General features: G+C 39.3%; 1 protein-coding gene across 1 annotated transcript; it reads right to left on the bottom strand.

Moving 5' to 3' along the window:
- Nucleotides 1-401: 401 nt before the first annotated feature.
- LOC102948616 (amine sulfotransferase-like) lies at nt 402-27,265 on the bottom strand. The gene is made up of 7 exons (XM_042985338.1): nt 27,180-27,265; nt 22,043-22,195; nt 10,186-10,394; nt 6,109-6,232; nt 5,040-5,134; nt 2,379-2,562; nt 402-532 (listed from the first exon to the last, which is right to left on the bottom strand). Exons 1-7 carry the CDS (start codon nt 27,217-27,219, stop codon nt 411-413), a joined length of 927 nt encoding a protein of 308 aa, XP_042841272.1. The 5' UTR covers nt 27,220-27,265; the 3' UTR covers nt 402-410.
- Nucleotides 27,266-27,733: the final 468 nt, after the last annotated feature.

The following is a 27,733-nucleotide window of genomic DNA, read 5'->3' as shown; positions in this document are numbered from 1 at the left end:
TGAAAGGCTGACTCGTTTGATTACCTAAGAATTAAAATCTTAAATATGAAAAAAGACCATAAGTAGTTTTTTATAAATGACAAGGCTTCTATTTTAAGATGTCAAATCAATCACATGTTATGGTCTCCTTTGTGGTTCAAGGCTTTGGAACTTCTGAACTTAAGGTAAACTATTCCACAATTATACTGCAACACAAAGAGAGGAAACCTCTTCTGATCAGAAAGTGAGGACTCCTAGCAAATTGAAACAGGCCACAGATGGCAAATGATGTAGTGTGGGCATATTAATATTTATTCCTCAATGAGTTTTTTCAATAATAAACCAGTGACAATCAAAGATGAAAGTGTACAATTCAATATATTTCCTTCTGAAAGAAGTTTCGTAAAAATATTTGTGCATTGTTAAGAAATCTATTCTTCATTCATATCCCAGATGAACTTCAAGGGAATATCTTTCATCTTCGTTTGGAAAATCATGTCAAACTTTTCATTCTGCTCAGCAGTCATGTGATTTTTCCAGTCTCCAATCGTACCTGGGAGGAACAGCAAAGAAATTGCTTCAAGGCAGATTCTGGGAGGAGGGGGCATGATGCCTTAGTGCTGGGAGAAACACCATTTTTTGGACATTCATTTTCCTCCCTAGTAAGGCCCCTGTTGCTCCTGCACATGGCAATGGCCCTTTTCTCTCCCACTTTATGGCAAGGGGAAAAGAAAACTCATCATCACAATTATGAGGTAATTTAAGGTAATTAGCTCAAGCCCTGAGCTGTCAGCTACCTGACAAAGGAGAAAACTCTTGCAACTTGTTGACTATTTTGTTTCAGGCTAACATGGGCTATTGTAGTTTACAGAAGTCCTTAAAAATTCCAAAAATCAGATATCATTAGACAAATATTTACTGATGAGGACATGGATGCTCAGAGAGATTTTTAAAATATAGCCCAAGCTCATACAGTTTGGAATGGCCCACCTGTAATTATTCCATCTATACCCAGTGTAGGTTTACAACAATCTTACTTTAAACTTACAGACACAGAGTTGGGACGGCAAGTAGAGATCGATAGAAGGAGAGGCAAGAAACACTGAATGTAAAATCACGCTAAAGTGTAAACAAATAAATAAACCAGCTTCAATGCTAATGAAACTGAAAACACAAACACAATTTGTGCAGGAGTGGTAGAGCCAGCACAAATGACATTACACTTCATAACATCTAAGAGAAAAGTATGTGCAGAAGAAACAAGGGAATGTGCATCATTTCCGTAAGGAAATTTGGCTTCTCCATTTTTTGTTGTCTTGGCCATTTCAGTCTCTCGTTTTTCAGGTGTGTTAAAGATGTGTAACCACAGAATATTTTCTTTTTTCAAAGAAAAAAAATGCAAGTGCCATGATGATGGCATTGGAGAAGGATTGTAGCATCTACAACATGACAGGATGCGCTGAGGGTAAAGGGAAGGACATGTCCCCACTTCAGGTTGGCTCCAAGTTACCAGTGTTTCACATTTTTTAATTGAATGGGTGAAGATGTACAAAGTAGTTAAGTGAAGGAAATACTAATGTATTTAAGCCACTATTTATTGCGATTGGCGTAGAGGCATAAAACATTCTGATTAAGTGTAAAATTTATGTCAATTCTGTATTATCGATTTTCCAGGTACTAAGAAGATCATACATTTTAACTTAGAATAATTTATAAAATAATAAAAATATTCTAACATGTTCACATTTATCATTTATATGAAGGAATCATTCATTTAAAAATGCACTCACCAGAGGTATCATATTGAGATAAAGGAGATATTCCTATACATTTTTATGATGGAAGATTATTTTGTTACTGGGAAGGACTATTATGTATACTATACTATTATGTGTGTGTGTGTGTGTATGTGTGTGCGTGTGTGTGTATACTATTATATGTATACATAATAGTCCTCCCCAGTAACAAAAGAATAGTGAATATGTGTTGTTAATTCAGTCCTGGACGAGGTTCAGACTAAATCACAGAGATGGAAGAACAGCCAGTGATGGCCAACTGTGCCACCATTAATTCATCATCATGTGCCTAACCCATTGTACTGGGGGAAAATAGTCTAACACTAAATGAACATCCCTTTTGTGGTAGACATGGTGATAGGCATTGGTAGATTCCCAGGGGCCAAGGAGAAGGCCTTGCAACTTTAGGCTATTCATCCAGACACATTCTGGGACCAAATAATATAGTCTCTTGAAGAGCACCAAGAAGAAGTCATGGAAAATCAACTGTGTAGGGAAGGGAACAGGGCCATAGCAGCTCCACATCGGGACAGCTTAGAAGCTACACTTCGTTATGTTTGTATCACAGTGCAAGATAGCCAAGCATTTATTGTTCAACATCACCTTTGCGAAGGAAATGACCTTTTTTTTGCATCCCAAAATAGGCCTTGAGTTTATTGTCATAATTGGCTCGTGGGTCATTCTTCATGTTTTCAAACGTGGCCTGTCTCACAACGGCATCCACGTCCTCTTCACTCAATTCTTTCCCCAAAAATTTGCATATTTTTAACACAGAGCCTCTGAGATCCTGAAATAAATCATAATATGATAAATGATGCACATTATAAGAAAGAAGACACACACAAAAGTCACAGCTAAATATCATTATGGGAGTGAAAAATGTAGGTGCTTAGGATACTTAGAAAAGTGGAGCAAGACCATGAGAAGGTTCTTGCTTATTCCTTCTTGATAAATTAATTCCTCCCTTGTCCACTGTTTTAGAGTGCATATTAGGAACACTCATATTTCATTTTATTTGTGTTAAGTGGGCAAGTATTTGGTGAATAGCTACTATATGTCAGATGCTGCCCTAAATGATGGTGCACGTGAACAGAGGCACAACAGGGAATCAGTTCTGGGAATTCAGTACAAGCACTTACTGGCAAAGAGTAATTATGTAACACAATTCAGAGAAAGTTCCTCAAAGATGAGAAATTTGTTCTGGGAATTAAACCAAAACCAGGACTTTTTTGATAGACAAACTGAAGATACAGTGTTTAAATCAAAAAAAGACTATCTGCAAAATTGTGGTTGCATGGAAGGTGTGGGATCTCAGGTCACAGGAGTATGAGAATTTGAGTTTCTCTGGGGCTATATGGGAACAGGTCTGGGATGAGAAAGATGGGAGGTGAGCCTGTAAGCAATGGAAGGACAATCAACAAAACTAAAAGGCAACCAACAGAATGGGAAAAGATATTTGCAAATGACATATCAGACAAAGGGCTAGTATCCAAAATCTATAAAGAATTCACCAAACTCCACACCCGAAAAACAAATAATCCAGTGAAGAAATGGGCAGAAGACATGAATAGACACTTCTCTAAAGAAGACATCCAGATGGCCAACAGGCACATGAAAAGATGCTCAATACCACTCCTCATCAGGGAAATACAAATCAAAACCACACTCAGATATCACCTCACGCCAGTCAGAGTGGCTAAAATGAACAAATCAGGAGACTATAGATGCTAGAGAGGAGGTAGAGAAACAGAAACCCTCTTTCACTGTTGGTGGGAATGAAAACTGGTGCAGCCGCTCTGGAAAACGTGGATGGAACTGGCGAGTGTTACGCTAAGTGAAATAAATCATACAGAGAAAGCCAGATACCATAGGTTTTCACTCTTATGTGGATCCTGAGAAACTTAACAGAAGACCATGGGGGAGGGGAAGGGGGAAAAATTACAGAGAGGGAAGGAGGCAAACCATAAGAGACTCTTAAAAACTGAGAATAAACTGATGGGGGATGGGAGGGAGGGGAAAGTGGGTGATGGGCATTGAGGAGGGCACCTGTTGGGATGAGCACTGGGTGTTGTATGGAAACCAATTTGCCCATAAATTTCATATAAAAAGAAAAAAAGAAGGGCCATATTGTGAAGAAGATTACAAGGCCAGCCAGACACTTGAATCTCTATTTCGTAGGTGATATGCACTCAGCCAGAGAGTCTAGATTTGGTATATGCCCTATGGCAGGGGTAACAGAAGCTAGTGACAAACACGCAGCAGGTGGCAGCCTTTAGGGTCGCCAGCCTTTCAGCTCTTTCTCTTCTTTCCTGCTAAGAGATCCTGGTGGTGTCCTGGCAGCAGTGCCCAGCCACATTCCATAATGATCATTATTAATCCAACTTCCTCGTGGCAATCCCACTGTCTGCTACAAGAGATTAGTTTAGGGTGGTCACATGGCCCAATTTGGGTATTGGGTCTGAAAGAGGAAGTCAAACAGAAGTTTCTGAGAGTGAGTTTCCTCACGGAGCAAAAGTGGGAGCAAAGCAAGGCAAGAATGCCACTTTTCTCCCCGTTAACACTCTGTCTGCCATGTAAGCTATCATGTGAGGACATGACTTTGGAGCTACAACTGTCCTGCTACCATGAGGGAAACATCGTCATCACACCAAATATGGTACAAAAGAAACACAGAAAACCCTGGGATAGTCTTGACATGCATGAGCCAAACACCCAGCATCAGGGTAGCCTGGCTCTGGGTTTTAGTCAGTAAGCAATAAAAGTTTTCTTTTCAGGCACATATAGTTGACTGTACTGGGAGCTGAATTCTTTCTAATCATACACAGGTATTTTCATTTAATTTTTCCTGCATGGTTTAATCATACACAATACAGACAAGATTAACGTTCCCAAGAAATGTACCTGCAAGTGAGGAACACACATCTACAACGTTAGTGTAATTAAAAATGGAAGGAAATAGATATAACAATTCACGAAAGAGAAACCAATAATCTGACTCAAAATAATCAAATCATTCACACCAACATACATAAACAGACATCTATTGACACACAGATAAATTTTGAAAAGAAACCTCCAGTGGTAGTTCTAAATGGAAACCTGGTAAAGAAAGCATAGAAGTGATATAGGAAAAATGTCTCCTGGTACACAATCTGGGTTCTCAAATTTGATATCATCCTTTGGGTGTTCTGGGCATAAACAATCAATTCATTCAGCCAGGCTGGCTTACAGCTTCAGTGAAGTCAGTAATGTCACATTTCTCACCTTCTTCATCTCCTCATACATCAAGAAATGAATGTTGAACAGGTTTTTGTGCTCATACCAACCTTTGATGTGGTCAAACCAAAGACTTCCTACCACTGTGGGGAGAACAGATACATCATTAAGTAAATATGTTGAACACATTGAAAAGAATCTACAGTCCTAGGAGATGCAGGAACCTTTAGTAACAAAGGAGGAAAAGGAAGTGTGCTGCTAGATTCCAGATTTCCCCTAGCATCTGGTTGTGGGAGAACCATCCAACTTCCACCGGGAAACAAACATACAGTCAAGGAGAAATTAGTCTCTTAAAAATGCATTTCATATAAATAGAAAATAATCTTGCCATGGGGTAAGAAAAACTGAAAAGGGAAAGGAGGAATGAATCCTCTCCTTACTTCTCGACTATCCCCAAAGGCACATGGAGGTATTTCTACTCTGCAAGGAGCACGAGAGGTCTCTGAAGAGTCACTTCAGCTCTGCCACAATGCATTGGACACAATCGTAAGTCTGTTCCAGATCATCACGTTTACTTCTGCAAGCTTTGTTCCTGGTCAAATAGCTGCACTGGCTCCTCAGATAAGAATGTGGTGAGCACCTGTTTTGCTCGATGGATAGAACATGCAACTCTTGACCTCAGAGTTGTGAGCCCCATTCTGGGTGTATAAATTACTTAAACAATGAATAAAAATTTACTAAAATATTTTTTAAAGGACTCTTGGGAGGAGCCCCTTGAAATATGAAGTGCAAAGCTCCAAATGTACGCTCTCACTGAGCTACTTCTCACTAAGCTAGGACAGAAATCTGTGTGCCAGTGAAATAATCTCTCCATGGTTAGATGTAATTATTCTCTGTTGGTATGACTGTAATCTTGACAATCTGTTGAGAAGGAGAGAGAGTTAGCAATATTTGTACAATGGCTGGACATGGTCACCTAAGACAACACTACCAACTGGCTTGATACGTTGATTACTGATCCCCATTCTACTCTATTTAAGCAAACTCTTTCTCTCTGCTAGAGCTTAAAAACTCACCACAGGACACCAAACTTAGTATTTTATGAAATTTTAGTTACCTTCTCCTTCTAGAAATAGATTCATGAATTCCGCAAAGTTATCTGTAGCGGATGCTGTCAGTTTCTTTGAAAAGTGAAAATATGAGCACATAACATCCTTAGGGTTTCTGTATATGTAAATAACCTGGAAAGAAAGGAAGTATTCATTATATCTGATGCTTTCATAATGTCATATTTGTACCCTAATGCCCTCCAACTGAATGAAGCCTATTAGCTTAACTTTACAGTTTCTAACCATGTCTTGTATATATTCAGCCCTCTTTGTATTTTGCATTTCTCCTCTGCAATGGCTCTCCCTTAATGATTGGGAGACTTAATTATTGGTGACTATCAATTACCTCACATGGTACCTCTTCTTACTCCCCTAGACAGAAACCAACAATATTCTCCTGTCCCTACCTCAACAAGCTAACATATGTGAAAATATCTCATAGCTATACAATTATGGCAATAGGAAAAACTTACTAAGATATTTTCAAATCATCTGTGAAAGTTTAGATTGTATTTCTCTCATCCTTCAGTGTATGGTTCACATAATTCTTATATATCTTCACAGTATAAAGCACAAGTACTTTACCCATAGTAGTTACTTCTTCAATATTTTTTGCATTGAAGGACTATGAGATTTAACTTTAAAAATGTATATTGTAACCAATCAGAAGCCATAATTTCATAAAGCAGTGAAGCAACCCAAAGACATTAAAAATACAAAGTATTGGGGTGCCTGGGTGGCTCAGTGGGTTAAGCGTCCAACTTCAGCTTAGGTATGATCTCATGGTCCATGGGTTTGAGCCCTGCATCAGGCTCTGTGCTGACAGCTTAAAGCCTGGAGTCTGCTTTGGATTCTGTGACTCCCTCTCTCTCTGCCCCTCCCCTGACTATGCTCTCTCTATACATAATAAATAGAACAAAATATATAAGGAAACTGGGAAAAGGAGTGGTTTGAAGATAAAATCAAAACTCCTTTTGGTATTGGAGCCCATATTTGGATAATACCTATATAGAGATATATTTGACATCTCTATAGATATAGAGTTTTTAAATACTTTACATCAATCTAGAATTAAAGGGAGAAATCAACTATACATACATTGTATTTAACTTACGTGATTAGATAATCTAACTGAGGGATTAACTATAGAGGGAGAATAGGAGAAGGCCAGGCCAAAAATCTGGGAATCATCAGCTCTCAGAGGTTAGACAGAGAAGGAGAAGCCAGTAAAGAGGAAGGAGCAGCGTCTCAAAATATAATTGTATAAGTTAGAAAAGATCTCACATAACATTTCCTAAATAGTGAAAGTATCAACTTTTCTCACAAAAAGCCAAAGCCCAAGATGAGAGTGCAACAGGTTAGGTTAACTCATCATCTCGATGTAGTCATAGACTGAGTCTCCTACTTTTCCACTATGACATGCTAACCCTTCTTTATGTCCCACACAGCTGCCACTTTTCATCCCCATGGTCAATTAAAATAATGAAGAAACCTTCTTTCAGAGGACACGAAAGAAACTTCTTCTTTACTTGTGTTGTTGTTCATAAGCTTGTCACTTACCTGTGCCTTAAAAATTAATGGCAAGATGCCTGGTACCAAGCCCTGGTTTTGCACCAACCAAATTTTACCACTCTAACCATCAGACCAGAAGCATATACAGGATACAAGTCCAAACAAAATGAGAGCTCTGCTGAAATGAAATATGAAGAGAGGGAAAGGTTTTTGGGTAGAATCTCCTCTAAGTGTCCACTGAGACAATATGATACCACGAATGTGGTGTCTGGAACAGCAGGAAAAGAAAATGTTTAAAGACATAGAAAGTGATCAACTATGTCAGGTGCCAGTGATAGGCCAAGTAAAGTGATCAAGAAATGATCCCCCCTTTTCAAAAACTATAATAACAAGGGACGTTGACATTCAGGATTCAGTGAAAGCGCGGAGAATGAGGCTAAGCGCTTTTAAGAAGTTTATCTCAAACAGAAAATGAAAGGCAGAAAATGAAAATTGAAATGGAGCAAGACAAGTTTTATTTTACTGTTAAAAAATGCCACATGAAAACTTCATTATGGGCCAAACAGAATGATCCAATCAGCATAAGGAAATTGGTAATGAATGAAAAAAAGCAAATTATATTGCTTAAGGAAAGTCTTTGAGAGTAGAACAAGTTTCTCAACAGTGGCACCATGGACATTTCCCCAGATAACGGTCTGTGGTTGGGACTACCGTAAGCATCATGGGACATTTAACAGCATCCCAGGCCTCAACCCACTATAACTAGCAGCACCACCACCATAACCAAAAATGCCTCAAATATGCTAAATACCCTGTGGGGAATACGCAGAGCTGAGAGCTGATGATTCCCAGATGTTGGCCTGGCCTGACTCCCATTTGCGAAACAGTGGTACAGACAAAAGGGATCCAAAAAGGGATCCAGACCATGAATGGAGGGGCAGATATGTAATGAGAACAAAACTGTGTACACATCCCACCTTTTCCTCTTAAGGAGGGACAGCAGTGAGGGGAGGTTTTGCATGTGGAGGGCATCTACTATTAATGGTTTACTTGGAGTCTTTTACTGGGATAGGTAGAGCAGAATGCTGCTGAGGTTTGAGAAGATAAAGAAAGTATGAAAAGTCAGTATGGAAAGGGGGGAAGCAAAACATTTTTAAAAAGTAAAGTGTGAGAATTGTGGCCATAAATGTAAAGAAAGACACAATTTTTAACTGTTTTGATTTTTCTGACCACACTACCAGATTCATGAATATAGGTACTAATATAACACAATTGTGTTTCAGCAGAATTAAGGGTTGGCAACAAATCATAACAGTTGAATTAGCAAAAGAATTTAGACAAAAAGGATTTGAATTTAAAATGTAGAGTCATTGGTGGGCAAGAAGCAATTGGGGACACGCATATATATGAGAGTGAGTGTGGGGAATAGGAGTGGGGAGGGGGCTGGAGAAATGAATGTGCTGACACATCATTGAACGGAACACCTGAAAAGAGCAGGAGGAAAAGGAGACAGCACTCAGATAATAAGGTGCTTGAAGCAAAGATCCGCATTAGGGCAATTACTGGCGATCCCTTTTGTCATTCATTCAACTCTAATGCCTTCTGGACAGGGTTCTATGCACTGCAAACTCCATCCGTCTCAAGGGTTTTACACTGTGGCCAGAAACATAGACAATAAATAAACAGGTAAGTATGTATTACATCAGAAAGCAAAAACAGTCATAGACAAAGGCAGGTGCATAACACGTGGGTTGCAGAAGAGGGTTACTGAGGTTGGTGGAGGAAAAGTGGCTGGAGTTTAAATCAACCGGAGAGGCCTGGCAGGGCTAGGGCCTGGGAGGCCAGTGCAGAGCCTGATGGGTCAACCTGAAGGAGGCAATCCCACACTTGTGTGGCCCTGACAGGAAGTGCCTCCTTCATGTTGATCCTTGGAGCGCAGTTGGCCTCACTCCTATCTGGCCAGCCAGAGACAATGTACATCAACTTTGAAATAATCCCGTGAGTCAGAGGAGTGGAGATAGAGAGGGAGAAAATGAGTCAAGAGTTGAAATTATCAGTGGGTGGAGGTGACTGATACTGGGAGAGACAGAAAAATCACTCAGTAGATACAAATGATTCTCTCTGAGCTTCCCTCAGATTTCCAATGAACTCGGTACATTCACAGAGAAAGCGGGCAAAACAGGTTGGAAGCGTCAGAAGGAAGCGAGGAGAGCATACAGAAAAAAGAAAAAGGAATTGTTGGCAGTTTATATACACATGGTAATATAGCTAACAAATGAGAGGGTATATAATATATAATGTATATGATATTATAATATACTCTATGAAGTAAATTAAATACACTCCTATATAGTCTCATTTTCCAATGGTTGTGTTCCATATGTGATCAGAAAACAAAGGGTGAAAGATAAAATCAGATACTGGAAGATAAGAACACAAAAGTCTGTTGAAAATTAATGCATGACAAATACCACATTTGCTAACACCTGGACGAGTGCAGCATCGATGTAATGAATAGAAATGAAATAATGAAAAAGCAGTTGTCTTTCAGCAGCCATAGTCTATTTTCCTACTTTGGCTTTTTTGTTCTTTAGCCCCCTGGGAACCAAGTAGTATGGGATGTGGGTAGTGAAGAGACGAGGAGATGGTCTTTCAGCAAAATCCACTTCTCGAGAGGAGTACTCAATGAAGGGGATGCGTTCAACTGTTTCCAGATTCCCAATGCCTTTGCGATGTTCTTCAAAATAAATCAAGCACAATATCTGCTGAAGCCAGACAGTCCCTGTAAAAGAAATAATTTTGTTTTAATGATGCGAAAATTTATCCAAAAAGTATATAGATGTGTCATCAGTTTTTTAATCAGAGGTTGTTATTATAATATGTACAAAGGTAATTTTGTCTCAATGGAATTTTTAATATATAAAGGGTGCAGTGTGGGTAAAGACAAACATACGTTGCCTTTGCTTTTCGTTATAAGGAGATTCTACATGTGAAACTCCATGGGCATTTGTCCCACAAATTTTTCTTGAGTCTTCTGTACTTTCTTCTGCTTCATATATGGGAATTTTAAACTATCTTCTATGCCTGCCTCAAGATTTCCTTCCCCAACCCCACTCCTAGGACGTTAGCTAATATAGAGAAAAAAAATTGGCATTTTACTGATAGAGTCACTTTCCATCTTTCCCCCGTTCCCTATGTTTCTTACTGTGCCCATGATGTCACTTCGGGAAATAGTGTTCATTATAAATCCCTAAAGGAGGCCCTGTGATCCACATGGAGACAGGAAGGAAAAGATTAGACCTTTTGCTGTAAGTGGGATGTGACAAATTCTAAGGATGACTATTTCTCCCAATTCCAATTAGAGTGGACATATGTCACAGAATACACGGGTGTACTGCCTACTCTAGATTCCTTCCACTTCATTTTGCATGCTTCATATATGGGAATATTAAGAGTTAAAACACACCTTCTGTAAGGTCATGCTTCTCATATATACAGGCAATGCTTCAAAAACCTACCCCAACAAGAAGTCACATGTCCCAGAAAGGTTCAAATCAACACCTTAAATGAGAAAGTACATTGGCCCCTCATCAATTCCCATCCTATAATTCCTTCCTGAGACCACCCTATCACCCTGCCTGTGAAGCAGCAGCACCTGGTAAGCAAGATCATTGTTAAGAATACATGCCTTGCTGTCAGGTGGTATGCACCTTGTCTGGAGCATGATGGGTATAAATCCTCCAGTGTTGCCCAGGGAAGACCAAGATCATGTGTGCTTACATGTTACCACAGCTGATGTTCAAACACAAAGAAAATTCATTGTTATGAAGCTCTAAAAGGGTTTCTTACATTCTCCAACCTTTCCCAGATAAGAAGTACTGCTTATGCATCAGGTATCACAGCTTCAGGGGTGCCAAGGAATTACCAAACATGACCTTAATGGGTTACAAATCTGCAGAAATTTAAGACTATGAGGACTGGAAGAACGTGTTCCCCAGGCAAAATAGGCTGCATTTTTCCTGTCTTTGTCCTCTCTCCTGCTTCTGCTTCCATATCCACTCCCCTATCACAACCTATCTTTCTCGTTTTCTCTTTTCTTTCTTTCTTTCCTCCTTCCTTCCTTCCCTCCCTTCCTCCTTCCTTCCCTCCTTCCTTCCCTCCTTTCTTTCTTCTTTCTTTCTTTCTTTCTTTCTTTCTTTCTTTCTTTCTTCCATTCTTTCTTCTTCTTTCTTTCTTTCTTTCTTTCTTTCTTTCTTTCTTTCTTTCTTTCTCCTTCTTGCCTTTTTGGATGTCAGAGGTTAATGTAAGTTGATATTTATCATTTTCTGCAGTCATGCTATACTAACATCACTGATTCACTGCAGGCACTCCAAGATCTATTAATTCCTTATATTCACATTTTCTGCTTCCATTCCTACCCCTACTTCCACCACAGACAAGAAGACTTTAGGGTTTAAAGTATATTCTTTCTTGGAAGATGTTCTTTTGAAATATGTATTGTTGTATGTGCTTGATTTTTAATCCATGCACGTCATTTCTTACTGTTTGTCACTGTGAGCTGTGGTTTAACATTCCTTTACATGCTACTGCTGATCCATTGCACCTAACAGATGCTGTCTGTGTTTCAGGGTGTGCATTCATGCACTGACCTGTCTAATTTCACCCAATGGACAGCACACCCCAAACAACACTGCCACATACACCCTCACTCATGTTGCCTATGAACCCATATGAGATATTCTTGGAGACATATACTCAGGAGCAAAATTGCCTGGTATGTCTGTATTTCAGTTGATCAGATAGTGCCAGACTGCTCCCCAGAGAATGGCTGCTTCAGTCTACTCTCCCAGCAGTATTATGCTAAAGCATGCAGATGTGTGTGTACTCCTTGTCAGCATTCAGGGTTTCTGACCTTTCTAATTGCTGTCAGTGTACTAGATATAAAGCAAGTGACTATTGTGTACCAGCTTTGTGGTTTTTTGTTGGCATTGGTGGAGAGTGGTTTCCTTCGGTAAATTTTCAGCTCATCTCTTTGGCTCTTTTTATAAGTAGATCACTGTTCTCTTCCAGTTGATCTGTATATACACCTAATATATTCTAGGTATTAATTATTTTTAATTATAGTCATTGCCAGTAGTTCCTCTCTTTTTTTTTATTTTTTATTTTTTATTTTATTTTTTATTTTTTAATATATGAAATTTACTGTCAAATTGGTTTCCATACAACACCCAGTGCTCATCCCAAAAGGTGCCCTCCTCAATACCCATCACCCACCCTGCCCTCCCTCCCACCCCCCATCAACCCTCAGTTTGTTCTCAGTTTTTAACAGTCTCTTATGCTTTGGCTCTCTCCCACTCTAACCTCTTTTTTTTTTTTTTTTTCCTTCCCCTCCCCCATGGGTTTCTGTTACGTTTCTCAGGATCCACATAAGAGTGAAACCATATGGTATCTGTCTTTCTCTGTATGGCTTATTTCACTTAGCATCACACTCTCCAGTTCCATCCACGTTGCTACAAAAGGCCATATTTCATTTTTTCTCATTGCCACGTAGTATTCCATTGTGTATATAAACCACAATTTCTTTATCCATTCATCAGTTGATGGACATTTAGGCTCTTTCCATAATTTGGCTATTGTTGAGAGTGCTGCTATAAACATTGGGGTACAAGTGCCCCTATGCATCAGTACTCCTGTATCCCTTGGATAAATTCCTAGCAGTGCTATTGCTGGGTCATAGGGTAGGTCTATTTTTAATTTTCTGAGGAACCTCCACACTGCTTTCCAGAGTGGCTGTACCAATTTGCATTCCCACCAACAGTGCAAGAGGGTTCCTGTTTCTCCACATCCTCTCCAGCATCTATAGTCTCCTGATTTCTTCATTTTGGCCACTCTGACTGGCGTGAGGTGGTATCTGAGTGTGGTTTTGATTTGTATTTCCCTGATAAGGAGCGACGTTGAACATCTTTTCATGTGCCTGTTGGCCATCCAGATGTCTTCTTTAGAGAAGTGTCTATTCATGTTTTCTGCCCATTTCTTCACTGGGTTATTTGTTTTTCGGGTGTGGAGTTTGATGAGCTCTTTATAGATTTTGGATACTAGCCCTTTGTCCGATATGTCATTTGCAAATATCTTTTCCCATTCCGTTGGTTGCCTTTTAGTTTTGTTGGTTGTTTCCTTTGCTGTGCAGAAGCTTTGTATCTTCATAAGGTCCCAGTAATTCACTTTTGCTTTTAATTCCCTTGCCTTTGGGGATGTGCCGAGTAAGAGATTGCTACTGCTGAGGGCAGAGAGGTCTTTTCCTGCTTTCTCCTCTAAGGTTTTGATGGTTTCCTGTCTCACATTCAGGTCCTTTATCCATTTTGAGTTTATTTTTGTGAATGGTGTGAGAAAGTGGTCTAGTTTCAACCTTCTGCATGTGGCTGTCCAGTTCTCCCAGCACCATTTGTTAAAGAGACTGTCTTTTTTCCATTGGATGTTCTTTCCTGCTTTGTCAAAGATGAGTTGGCCATACGTTTGTGGGTCTATTTTTGGGGTTTCTATTCTATTCCACTGGTCTATGTGTCTGTCTTTATGCCAATACCATGCTGTCTTGATGATTACAGCTTTGTAGTAGAGGCTAAAGTCTGGGATTGTGATGCCTCCTGCTTTGGTCTTCTTCTTCAAAATTACTTTGGCTATTCTGGGCCTTTTGTGGTTCCATATGAATTTTAGGATTGCTTGTTCTAGTTTCGAGAAGAATGCTGGTGCAATTTTGATTGGGATTGCATTGAATGTGTAGATAGCTTTGGGTAGTATTGACATTTTGACAATATTTATTCTTCCAATCCATGAGCAGGGAATGTCTTTCCATTTCTTTATATCTTCTTCAATTTCCTTCATAAGCTTTCTATAGTTTTCAGCATACAGATCTTTTACATCTTTGGTTAGATTTATTCCTAGGTATTTTATGCTTCTTGGTGCAATTGTGAATGGGATCAGTTTCTTCATTTGTCTTTCTGTTGCTTCATTGTTAGTGTATAAGAATGCAACTGATTTCTGCACATTGATTTTGTATCCTGCGACTTTGCTGAATTCATGTATCAGTTCTAGCAGACTTTTGGTGGAGTCTATCGGATTTTCCATGTATAATATCATGTCATCTGCAAAAAGGGAAAGCTTGACTTCATCTTTGCCAATTTGGATGCCTTTGATTTCCTTTTGTTGTCTGATTGCTGATGCTAGAACTTCCAGCACTATGTTAAACAACAGCGGTGAGAGTGGGCATCCCTGTCGTGTTCCTGATCTCAGGGAAAAAGCTCTCAGTTTTTCCCCATTGAGGATGATGTTAGCTGTGGGCTTTTCATAAATGGCTTTTATGATCTTTAAGTATGTTCCTTCTATCCCGACTTTCTCAAGGGTTTTTATTAAGAAAGGGTGCTGGATTTTGTCAAAGGCCTTTTCTGCATCGATTGACAGGATCATATGGTTCTTACCTTTTCTTTTATTAATGTGATGTATCACGTTGATTGATTCGCGAATGTTGAACCAGCCCTGCATCCCAGGAATGAATCCCACTTGATCATGGTGAAGAATTCTTTTTATATGCTGTTGAATTCGATTTGCTAGTATCTTATTAAGAATTTTTGCATCCATATTCATCAGGGATATTGGCCTGTAGTTCTCTTTTTTTACTGGGTCTCTGTCTGGTTTAGGAATCAAAATAATACTGGCTTCATAGAATGAGTCTGGAAGTTTTCCTTCCCTTTCTATTTCTTGGAATAGCTTGAGAAGGATAGGTATTATCTCTGCTTTAAACGTCTGGTAGAACTCCCCTGGGAAGCCATCTGGTCCTGGACTCTTATTTGTGGGGAGATTTTTGATAACCGATTCAATTTCTTCGCTGGTTATGGGTCTGTTCAAGCTTTCTATTTCCTCCTGATTGAGTTTTGGAAGCGTGTGGGTGTTTAGGAATTTGTCCATTTCTTCCAGGTTGTCCAATTTGTTGGCATATAATTTTTCATAGTATTCCCTGATAATTGTTTGTATCTCTGAGGGATTGGTTGTAATCATTCCATTTTCATTCATGATTTTATCTATTTGGGTCATGTCCCTTTTGTTTTTGAAAAGCCTGGCTAGAGGTTTGTCAATTTTGTTTATTTTTTCAAAAAACCAACTCTTGGTTTTGTTGATCTGCTCTACAGTTTTTTTAGATTCTATATTGTTTATTTTTGCTCTGATCTTTATGATTTCTCTTCTTCTGCTGGGTTTAGGCTGCCTTTGCTGTTCTGCTTCTATTTCCTTTAGGTGTGCTGTTAGATTTTGTATTTGGGATTTTTCTTGTTTCTTGAGATAGGCCTCGATTGCAATGTATTTTCCTCTCAGGACTGCCTTCGCTGCGTCCCAAAGCGTTTGAATTGTTGTATTTTCATTTTCGTTTGTTTCCATATATTTTTTAATTTCTTCTCTAATTGCCTGGTTGACCCACTCATTCGTTAGTAGGGTGTTCTTTAACCTCCATTCTTTTGGAGGTTTTCCAGACTTTTTCCTGTGGTTGATTTCAAGCTTCATAGCATTGTGGTCTGAAAGTATGCATGGTATAATTTCAATTCTTGTAAACTTATGAAGGGCTGTTTTGTGACCCAATATGTGATCTATGTTGGAGAATGTTCCATGTGCACTCGAGAAGAAAGTATATTCTGTTGCTTTGGGATGCAGAGTTCTAAATATATCTGTCAAGTCCATCTGATCCAATGTGTCATTCAGGGCCCTTGTTTCTTTATTGACCGTGTGTCTAGATGATCTATCCATTTCTGTAAGTGGGGTGTTAAAGTCCCCTGCAATGACCACATTCTTATCAATAAGGTTGCTTATGGTTATGAGTAATTGTTTTATATATCTGGGGGCTCCGGTATTCGGTGCATAGACATTTATAATTGTTAGCTCTTCCTGATGGATAGACCCTGTAATTATTATATAATGCCCTTCTTCATCTCTTGTACAGCCTTTAATTTAAAGTCTAGTTTGTCTGATATAAGTATGGCTACTCCAGCTTTCTTTTGGCTTCCAGTAGCATGATAAATAGTTCTCCATCCCCTCACTCTCAATCTAAAGGTGTCCTCAGATCTAAAATGAGTCTCTTGTAGACAGCAAATAGATGGGTCTTGTTTTTTTATCCATTCTGATACCCTATGTCTTTTGGTTGGCGCATTTAATCCATTTACATTCAGTGTTATTATAGAAAGATACGGGTTTAGAGTCATTGTGATGTCTGTATGTTTTATGCTTGTAGTGATGTCTCTGGTACTTTGTCTCACAGGATCCCCCTTAGGATCTCTTGTAGGGCTGGTTTAGTGGTGATGAATTCCTTCAGTTTTTGTTTGTTTGGGAAGACCTTTATCTCTCCTTCTATTCTAAATGACAGACTTGCTGGATAAAGGATTCTTGGCTGCATATTTTTTCTGTTTAGCACACTGAAGATATCGTGCCAAGCCTTTCTGGCCTGCCAAGTTTCAAAGGAGAGATCAGTCACGAGTCTTATAGGTCTCCCTTTATATGTGAGGGCACGTTTATCCCTTGCTGCTTTCAGAATTTTCTCTTTATCCTTGTATTTTGCCAGTTTCACTATGATATGTCGTGCAGAAGATCGATTCGAGTTACGTCTGAAGGGAGTTCTCTGTGCCTCTTGGATTTCAATCCCTTTTTCCTTCCCCAGTTCAGGGAAGTTCTCAGCTATAATTTCTTCAAGTACCCCTTCAGCACCTTTCCTTCTCTCTTCCTCCTCTGGGATACCAATTATGCGTATATTATTTCTTTTTAGTGTATCACTTAGTTCTCTAATTTTCCCCTCATACTCCTGGATTTTTTTATCTCTCTTTCTCTCAGCTTCCTCTTTCTCCATAACTTTATCTTCTAGTTCACCTATTCTCTCCTCTGCCTCTTCAATCCGAGCTGTCATCGTTTCCATTTTGTTTTGCATTTCGTTTAAAGTGCTTTTCAGCTCCTCGTGACTGTTCCTTAGTCCCTTGATCTCTGTGGCAAGAGATTCTCTGCTCTCCTGTATACTGTTTTCAAGCCCAGCGATTAATTTTATGACTATTATTCTAAATTCTCTTTCTGTTGTATTATTTAAATCCTTTTTGATCAGTTCATTAGCTGTTGTTATTTCCTGGAGTTTCTTCTGAGGGAAATTCTTCCGTTTGGTCATTTTGGATAGTCCCTGGAGTGGTGAGGACCTGAGGCACTTCCCCTGTGCTGTGGTGTATAACTGGAGTTGGTGGGCGGGGCCGCAGTCCGACCCGATGTCTGCCCCCAGCCCACTTCTGGGGCCACAGTCAGACTGGTGTGTGCCTTCTCTTCCCCTCTCCTAGGGGCGGGATTCCCTGTGGGGTGGCGTGGCCCGTCTGGGCTACTTGCACACTGCCAGGCTTGTGGTGCTGGGGATCTGGCGTATTAGCGGGGGTGGGTAGGCAAGGTGCACGGGGGCGGGAGGGGCAGGCTTAGCTCGCTTCTCCTTAGGTGATCCACTTCAGGAGGGGCCCTGTGGCAGCGGGAGGGAGTCAGATCCGCTGCCAGAGGTTTGGCTCCGCAGAAGCACAGAGTTGGGTGTTTTCGCGGAGCGAGCAAGTTCCCTGGCAGGAACTGGTTCTCTTTGGGATTTTGGCTGGGGGATGGGCGGGGGAGATGGCGCTGGCGAGCGCCTTTGTTCCCCGCCAAGCTGAGCTCTGCCGTCCGGGGGCTCAGCAGCTCTCCCTCCCTTTGTCCTCCAGCCTTCCCGCTTTCTGAGCAGAGCTGTTAACTTATGACCTCCCAGACGCTAAGTTGCGCTTGCTGTCGGAACACAGTCCGTCAGGCACCTCCGCTTTTGCCAGCCAGACTCGGGGGCTCTGCTTGCCCAGCGAGCCGCCCCTCCGCCCCGGCTCCCTCCTGCCAGTCCGTGGAGCGCGCACCGCCTCGCCGCCCTTCCTACCCTCTTCTGTGGGCCTCTCGTCTGCGCTTGGCTCTGGAGACTCTGTTCTGCTAATCCTCTGGCTGTTTTCTGGGTTCTTTAGGCAGGTGTAAGTGGAATCTAAGTGATCAGCAGGACGCGCGGTGAGCCCAGCGTCCTCCTACGCCGCCATCTTCAAAAGCCCAGTAGTTCCTCTCTTTCAGACCCTATTAACTTTGCCTAGGGAACTCACTGTTAAGCAAAGCCCAAACATCTTAATTTTGATGTAACTGAATTTATCAAACTTTTACCTGTATATTTTTCTTTGGACATTTGTGTAGACGCTCTTGACCACTCCTTAGTTACAATGATTTTTCTACAATATTTTTAATAGAAATAGTTGTATAATTTTACCTTTAATATTAGTGTCTTGAATACACTTAGAGTTTACTCTTTTATGTGCTGTTCGATTCCAGGTGAACTTCCTGCATATAGTGACACAGATTTCCTGGGACCAAATATACTATCTTTTCCCCATTAATAAATGCACCTTACTTAAATTTATATTGAGTTCTTTTATACACATGGAATTGTTTTTTAGGTCTTTCCTGTTCTTCTGGGTTATTTGTTCTTGTCTAAATGCTATGATGTGCTTCCTAAGGATGGCTTTGTAAAGAATGAACAAATTAAGTATGTAGATATATGGTATAGTATAAGGTGATATGTGTTATATTATGGAGGGAAAATAAAGCAGCAAAGAAGACTGTGAGAATTTTGAGTGAGGCTGCATTTTTAAATATGACCATCCAGAATGCCTTAATGATAATATAAGTTTAAAATAAGGACCCAAAGAAGGGAGTAAACCATGCACATATCAGGTAGAAGAGCATCAAGGGAAAAAGATTCTGTGAGTGCAAAGAGCCAGAGATAGGAACATGTCTGTTAAATTGAGGTAGAGCAAGAGAATCAGTGTTTTCTGGGGGAAAAAAAATATTAAAAACATTTTTTTCTAACAAATATTTTAAGAATTAGTAACAATTCTTCACAGACTCTTCCAAAAATAAAAAAAGTGGGGACACTTCCCAATTCATTTTACAAGGCTAACATTACCCAGCTAAGTACCAGAAAAGACACTAGAAGAAAAGAATGTCACAGGCCATCAGTCTTGATGAATATAGATGCAAAAAATAACCAATAAAATATTAGCAAACTGAATTCAACAACACATTAAAAGGATCATACACCATGATCAAATACAATTCATTCCAGGGATGCAAGGATGGTTCAACATCCACAAATAGCATAGTTTGATAATGCATTAAAAAATGAAGCATAAAACCATATTATCATCTCCATAAATACAGAAAAAATTCAACAGAATTGAATATTGCTCATCATAAAAATTCTCAACAAAATGTAGAAGGAACATAACTCAATAGGTTAAATGCCATTTATGACAAGATCATAACTGACATCTTTCTCAATAGTAAGAATTTCAGTTTTCCATCTAAGATCATAACCAGGGCATCTAAAGTAATGACCAAGATCAGACGCTTCTCACTAGTTTTACTGGAAATCCTAGCCAGAGCACTTAGACAAGAAAGAGAAACAAAAGGCATCTAAGTTGCAGAGGAAGAAGTAAAAGTGTCTTTATTCGTAGATGATATTATATATCAAAAACCCTAAACATTTCACCAAAAATTCTGTTAGAACTAATCATTTGAATTCAGTGAACTTGCAAGATAGGAATCAGCATACAAATATAACTTGTATTTCTATAAGCTAACAATAAACTATCAGAAAGAGAAATTAAGAAAACAATCCCATTTATGATAACATCAAAAAGGAGAAAATATATAGGAATAAATTTACCTATGGAGGTAGAAGACTTACACATTGGATATTGTAAAGTACTGATAGAAGGAACTGAAAAAAAAATACAAATATATAGAAAGACATTCCTGTTCATGGGTTGGAAGAACTAATATTGTTAAAATCCCATACTACACAAAGCAGTCAGCAGATTCAATGCAACCTTTATCAAAATTATCATGACATTTTTCGCAGAAATAAAACAAATAACCATAAAATTTTTTTGCACCATATAAGACCCTGTGTAGCCAAAGCAATCTTTAGAAAATACAGCTGAGCTAAAGACATCACATTTATTAGTTTCAAATAATATTAAAAATTTATAGTAATCAAAACATTATGGTATTGGCATAAAAACAGATGCATAGATCAGCAGAGCAAGAGAGTGAGCCCCAAATTAAACATGTATAATCAACTAATTTCTGACAAAGGAGCAAAAAATATAGGGTGGACTCTTCAATAAATGGTATTGGGAAAACTGGACTGGCATAGGCAAAAGAAGAATATGAACCACTCCCTTAAACCATACACAAAGTTAACTCAAAATGGATTAAATCCTGAATGTAAGACCCGAAACAACAAAACTCCTATAAGAAAACAAGGGCAGTAGTGCCCCAAAATTCATGCTGGCAATGATATTTTGGGACATGACACCAAAAGCAAATGCAGCAAAAACAAAATAAGTAAGTGGGAGTATATCAGACTGAAAAGTTTCTGTACACCAAAGAGCCCAAACAAAATGAAAAGGCATATTGAATGGAATAAAATATTTGGAAATCATATTTCTCATAATAGGTAATATCAAACCATATAGAGAACTCATACAACACAGCAGCAAAAAACATTCCCCCCAATCCCATTAAAACACAGGTAGAGAATACCCCACATCATGGTACTAGGCACCTTCAACCCATGGTCTTTGAAGGTGAGAATGAAAGGGTCCAGGCAAGGTGTAGAGAAACTTATTAATCCAGTGATTTCCCTCTTCATTCTCAGCAGTATATCTTCTATCTATACCTGGCTATGGAAGGGACCCCCCTACTGTGGGATCAATGGGATATACCTGTGGCTCGGCCTCCCTAATGTCATTCACATTGAATGGGGATGAGGCCGGACAGTGGCTCATAGAGCTGAGTATGAGCCCTAGCTGTGGGCTAGAAATGTCCTTAATAAACATCCTTATTTTTCAAAAAATAAAAATAAAAAAATAAAACACAGGTAGAGAATGTAAATAGATGTATGTGTAGGCCCACACACACAAAATGTATGTATATATTCTACACATATACATGAGTGGTATCAAAAATAAGACCCAAAGTATTTGGGGAATGATCATAATTAGTATAAGTTCAATTTCCTCTTTCTCAGGTACTTGGTCATTAAATACAGCTTCAAGTATGTCCCAAGAAGCTGCCTAAATGGCAAATATCCCTGTGTCCTTTCCCAGCCCACTTCAGCAACTCAGTGTTTGATAGGGTTTCGTCAATCTCTCTCCTTCTTCATTATGCCCATTTCCCTTGCCCACATGAGAAATTACTTATATCCAGTAGATTGACTATATATGCAAATAGAATATGCTCCTAAAAAAACAGTGCTCCCATATTACAGAAATATCATTTTATTAATTGTATTAGCTGTTGGAATACAGGACTCACCAGATTTGGGGTATGTGATTATGAAGACATCATCATCTCTGATTTCAAAATCATCTAAATTTTCTAAAAATTCAAGATTAAGTTGAGTATTTGCAAAATAACATCCTTTAAATTTGGTTAAAATTTTGTTTGTATCTTCCATATTTCTGTTGCCTGCAAAATACAGATAGATTATTTGAGAGAAATTTAGTAGAATGTTATAGTGTTCCCTTCTGTATCTTTCCTTTTTAACAAACACAAACACTGAAAACCTGTTGGCTCTGAAAGCCTGGATTCTGGGTGTGTGGAATTTGGGGAATGCCCAAGAGACTTCTATTTATGGGCTAGCTCTTGGTTTTATTTGTGCGTGCTCCATTCATGTAGGTATGGGGAAAGTAGCTTACGAGTAATTATTGTAATATTTCTAAAAACTGATGCTCTTAATCAGAAATCTTATGTATATTTGAACAGAAAATGTATATACAAATAGGATTTAAGTGGGCTTCAAAAACACTTGGCTATCAGACCAACCACATAGTCCTTTATCAGCTGGCCTTTTTTCCCCCCTGCAAATGAACTACATTCACTTGCTTAGGTCTTAGTAGGTTCATAAAAGATTTCTTTTATATAATTTCTCGGTAGGCATTATCTGTTTATAGTAATCTTGGTACCTTTGAATTTAACTTTCTTTTTTTTCTTTTTTTTAACTTGTGACATCTTTAAAGTTATTGGGGTAGTACCAGCATGAATGGTCACAGGCATGAGTCTATTCCGGGAAGCCTGAGACATTGCGTGTGAGCAATTAAATTGCCCATAATGATAATATGGACAATGGCACAAAGGAAAAGCATGAAAGAAAACATTTAAATAATGGATCGCATGTAGAAAGTACAAACCAAGACTTGTGAGTCGTCATTTAGGTACATATTTTGCCTTTCATTATTATCTGTCCCTAACTATATGGAAAAACGCATTTTGATATGAGAACTCTGGGTTTCAGTTTTCTTGGAGGTGTTGCATCCACACGACTCCTGAAACAGAATGCTACGGGCACCGGTGACAGTCACAACAAAGTTTATTACAATGAGAGGCAAGGCCGACCGATCGGGACCAACACTCTTGATAAGAGTGCGGCCCCGAACAGCCGGGATACAGAGTTTTTATAACCGATCACATCGTTTTATCATCACCTGGGAACAGAACAGAGAAACAGTTCCCAGGTGAGTTAGAAACAGTTGTCTAATGAGGTGTTTACTTTAGACTTTCTGCCTCTAAGTTGCAACCAGTGGATCTCCTTGACCCTGCCTCTGATGCTCTTTTCTTTGAACTTTTGTTTCCTTAATTGGTGAAGCCTAATTTACAAGGGTATGAGGCATAGTTTACCAGAGCAAAGCAAGGCTGTTATCTCTTAACCTTCAGTGTCAACACAAAGCTGTTATTTTTCAAGCTAAGCATTAGCTCTACACTACAATTTAACCCTTACAGAGGTACTTCCAGATGACTCTGAAGTGTCCTATTCCTAGTTCTCAAAATAGTTGATCATAGCAGTAGCTGACAAAATAAGAGCTTAGAATTGCATAATTTGAAAACAATTCCAGAAAGCCAGAGCCAAGGGTCATTATAGAAAAATGGAAATAAGCATGTTTTTTATTTTGTTAAAGTTTATTTATTTTGGAGAGAGAGAGAAAGAGAGACAGAGCGCGAGCACAGAAGGGGCAGAGAAAGACGGAGACACAGTATCCAAAGCAGGCTCCAGGCTATGATATGTCCGCACAGAGCCAATGCGGGGCTCAACTCAGGAACTGTGAGGTCATGACCTGAGCTGAAGTCTGATGCTTAACCAACTGAATCACCCAGATGCCCCCAAATAAACAACTTTAAATATATTTTCACAGTCACACTGTTACTGGAAAACCTAGGATTGGTAGCCTCTCTTTACAAAAGAGATTTACGAAAAAAACCAAATTACTTGGAATCATCAACATGAATTCATAGGCAAGAAAGAAAGTGGGGGACCAGACAGCAAAGGATGGAGAAAGACAGGAAAGATGAGTTTTCGGTCACTGGAGATATTTAAAGAGTCTCTTTGCCATCTGCAGTGTCCAAGATGAAGAACATAATTTACATCTCGATCCCCACATTGGGCTGTAATAGTAACTTGCATTATAAAGAAGCAGTGGCTCCTTAGTGCAGCCAGTTCCACGTCTTGGGATTAAAAAACAACAATAAGCCTGTAACATTTTGATCTTTTCATAAAGCAAACAAGATTTTGTTGCTATCAGAGGTGGTACTCAGGTGTCAAAAGGACCAACATGAGGACTGCCAGGGCAAAGATCAGAACAAGTAAACAAGTTTTGTACAAACGTGACTTCATGATGATGCTATTAAAATGTGGCCACACAAACCGGCAACAAATTTTTAAAGCCTTAATAGGATTCATAAGATTAAATCATGAAAATCTAATAAGCAACCAGGTAAGAATTATCCATTGTTAGTAAAAGTAGGAAGGTCGTGTTTAGAGAACATTTAAAAATATATATGCCTGACCATAAGAGACTCTTTTTTTTTAATTTTTTTTTAACGTTTATTTATTTTTGAGACAGAGAGAGACAGAGCATGAATGGGGGAGGATCAGAGAGAGGGAGACACAGAATCTGAAACAGGCTCCAGGCTCTGAGCTGTCAGCACAGAGCCCGACTCGGGGCTCAAACTCACGGACCATGAAATCATGACCCGAGCCAAAGTCGGCTGCTTAACTGACTGAGCCACCCAGGTGCCCCAAGAGACTCTTAAATACAGAGAACAAACTGAGGGTTGATGGGGATGAGGGAGAGGGGAAACTGGGTGATGGACATTGAGGAAGGCACTTGTTGGGATGAGCACTGGGTGTTGTGTGGAAGCCAATTTGACAACAAATTATGTTTTAAAAAACATTAAACCAGCATAGAATCACAAAGATAAAAAAAAAAAAATACAGGGGCGCCTGGGTGGCTCAGTAGGTTGGGCGTCCGACTTCGGCTCAGGTCATGATCTCACAGTCCGTAAGTTTGAGCCCCGCATTGGGCTCTGTGCTGACAGCTCAGAGCCTGGAGCCTGTTTCAGATTCTGTGTCTCCCTCTCTCTCTGACCCTCCCCCGTTCATGCTCTGTCTCTCTCTGTCTCAAAAATAAATACACGTAAAAAAAATTTTTTTAAATATGCCTGGTTTGTAAATTAACATGGGGGAATAATGAGAATTACTAACAAGAATATGGAAAATACAGAGTGACTTCTAACAGTGAGATAAAAAGTTAGAAAAACTTATGTAAAAGATACAGGAATGTTGGGGAGTGAAAATTGGTCCCTTTTATCTTTTCACAAAAGTAGAATAATGGTATCTTATAATACTGGAGCCTAGGCAGGGACATTGTAAACAATGCATCTGTGTCAGAGATTGATCATGGTCTGGCTATCCAACGGGTCCCCTATATCAAAGGGCTTATATGTTCCTCAGGGTCCAAATGTGTAGAGTAGGCTTTAGGGGAAGGCATATGCCCCCATCTGAGCCCAACGTGATTGCAAATTGGATGGGAAGAAAACCTGGCATGTGACATATGTAATATTACCCAGGGTAGAAAGTTGAAGCTCTTGTACAATAGATGTGGAATTATAATTAGAATGAAGGTGATTCACAGTCAGTTGAGGTTAGTTGGAACACCTGTCAATATCTAATTTTTGATGTTCAGGAGCACCAGGCAATGCACTGAAAGTAAGGGATTTGCCTTTAGCACCGGTGGCCAAACAGCAAGAAACGTTCATACCTAAAGGAAGTGGTGTAGCAATTAAAATCCTTGGGAAGTGGCAGGGAGGATGTGAATATACCTTTAAAAGTGGGGAAAACAGAGCAAAAATATCTTTTGGGGCCAAAAGATATTGCTTCTGAGGGAGCTCAAGGAAAAGGCCATAGGACACATAGGACACATGCCTTTTCCTCGAATTGGCTGTGTTAACAGGAAATAAAGTAACAAGATAAGTAGACAAAAGGGGACATATCATCGATGGACTCCTTTTCTAGGGAAGTAAACTATTTGAAAACATATGAAAAAACTTAGTGTGATCCGAAAAGGGGGTAAAAAAAGAAGATAAACTAGAATGAATCTGGTATTCTGCTATCATACATACTATACATTCTACCCTCTTCTATTCTCCGTGTATTAGAATCTAGTATAAAACACTACTGTTATGGTCCATTATATCTTTGTTTTAGTGTAAAATGTTCTTGAATCTCTATATAAATATTTTGGAACCAAAACAGCTAAGTTGATTGAAAATCAATGCAAAACAATTACATAATATTTTTGCTTCAAATATATGAGCTGATATCTTATATTTATCTAGCCCAGTGTTTAGAAAGATCACCTGAGGGGCTCCTGGGTGGTTCAGTCTTGGTTTCGGGTCAGGTCATGATCTCATGGTTCGTGGTTTCAAGCCCCCCACCAGGGCTCTGCACTGACAGCCCAGCCCCTGCCTGGGATTCTCTCTTTCCCTCTTTCCCTCTTTCTCTGCCCCTCTTCTGCTCTCTCCGTCTCTCAAAATAAATAAACTTAAAAAATTTTTTTAAAAAAGAAGGAAAAAAGTCTCACCTGAGACTGTATAATTAGTACAGTTCAGACAAGTTAAGGGGAGCAGAGTTTGTGCCCAGAAATATACTGCATTAGCAGGTGGATTTTTTTGCGACAGAAGCAATACAGATCCAGCAGACCCAAATAGCTTTTTACTTTTCCTTAACTGCCTAAAAGAATTTCCACAGGTGGCCTGTACCAGGAAGAAAACTTATACCAGAGATAACTTTGTACATCATAAAGACTCAATCACATGGTTGAGGTTGAGTAAACACAAAGAATATGTGCTCTTCACATGTTCCTGTCAATCGTCTTTGTCTTCTTTGAATTCCCAATGCTTTCACCCTCTTCTCTTTAGCTCAGGATAATATATAAACCTCAGTTGTGGGACTGTATTTGACTCTTCCTGTTATATGGGGCTGCCATATGTAGGTAATTACATTTGTTTTTTTCTCCTGTTAACCTGTCTTATTTCAACTTAATTACTATATCAGCCAAAGAACATAGAAAGAAAATGGAAAAGGTTTTCACCCTCGATCAAAAATGCAACTACTCACCAATAAGAGCTTGTTGAAATGAAGACTGAACTTCTGACATCAATGCCAATGGGAAGAATAATCGTGCTGCCACTGGTTGAAAAAGACTTAGCTCAAGACTGTGTTTTCTATGAAGAGATTTAATGATTCACCAATTAGCAGATCTCCCAGAGTCAACAGCTTAATCAAGAGGTGGGATTAGGCTGGTAATGATGGTAAATCATCTAACAGACTGGTGAAGAGCCTTGATAACTTTACCACACAAAAAAGTGAATGTCAAATAATTCAGCTAGCTCACTGGCACTCAGTGCTCCTGGGCAGGGTTCAAAGTATGCTTTGGAGTAACATTAAAAAACAAGGACGGATTTGTTTGCTGTCCCACTCCACGATACTCTTAAGGCTGTAGGTTACTAATACCATGGTTTCAGTTGCTTCTATTTCCCTAGTACTACTCTTAGTGTCTTTAAATCTTTGTGTTGTCTCTTATGAAATGGTATTGAGAATAGGTGTAGTGTGAACAATTAAGAAGTGGAGGGAAGAAATCCACATCTGTAAGTAGCAAATACTTTGAAGGA

The sequence above is a fragment of the Panthera tigris genome, chromosome B2 (genome assembly GCF_018350195.1).
Source record: "Panthera tigris isolate Pti1 chromosome B2, P.tigris_Pti1_mat1.1, whole genome shotgun sequence".
Taxonomy (NCBI): domain Eukaryota; kingdom Metazoa; phylum Chordata; class Mammalia; order Carnivora; family Felidae; genus Panthera; species Panthera tigris.
Note: the sequence above shows the minus strand (reverse complement) of the source record. Positions and strands in the feature narration are given on the sequence as shown.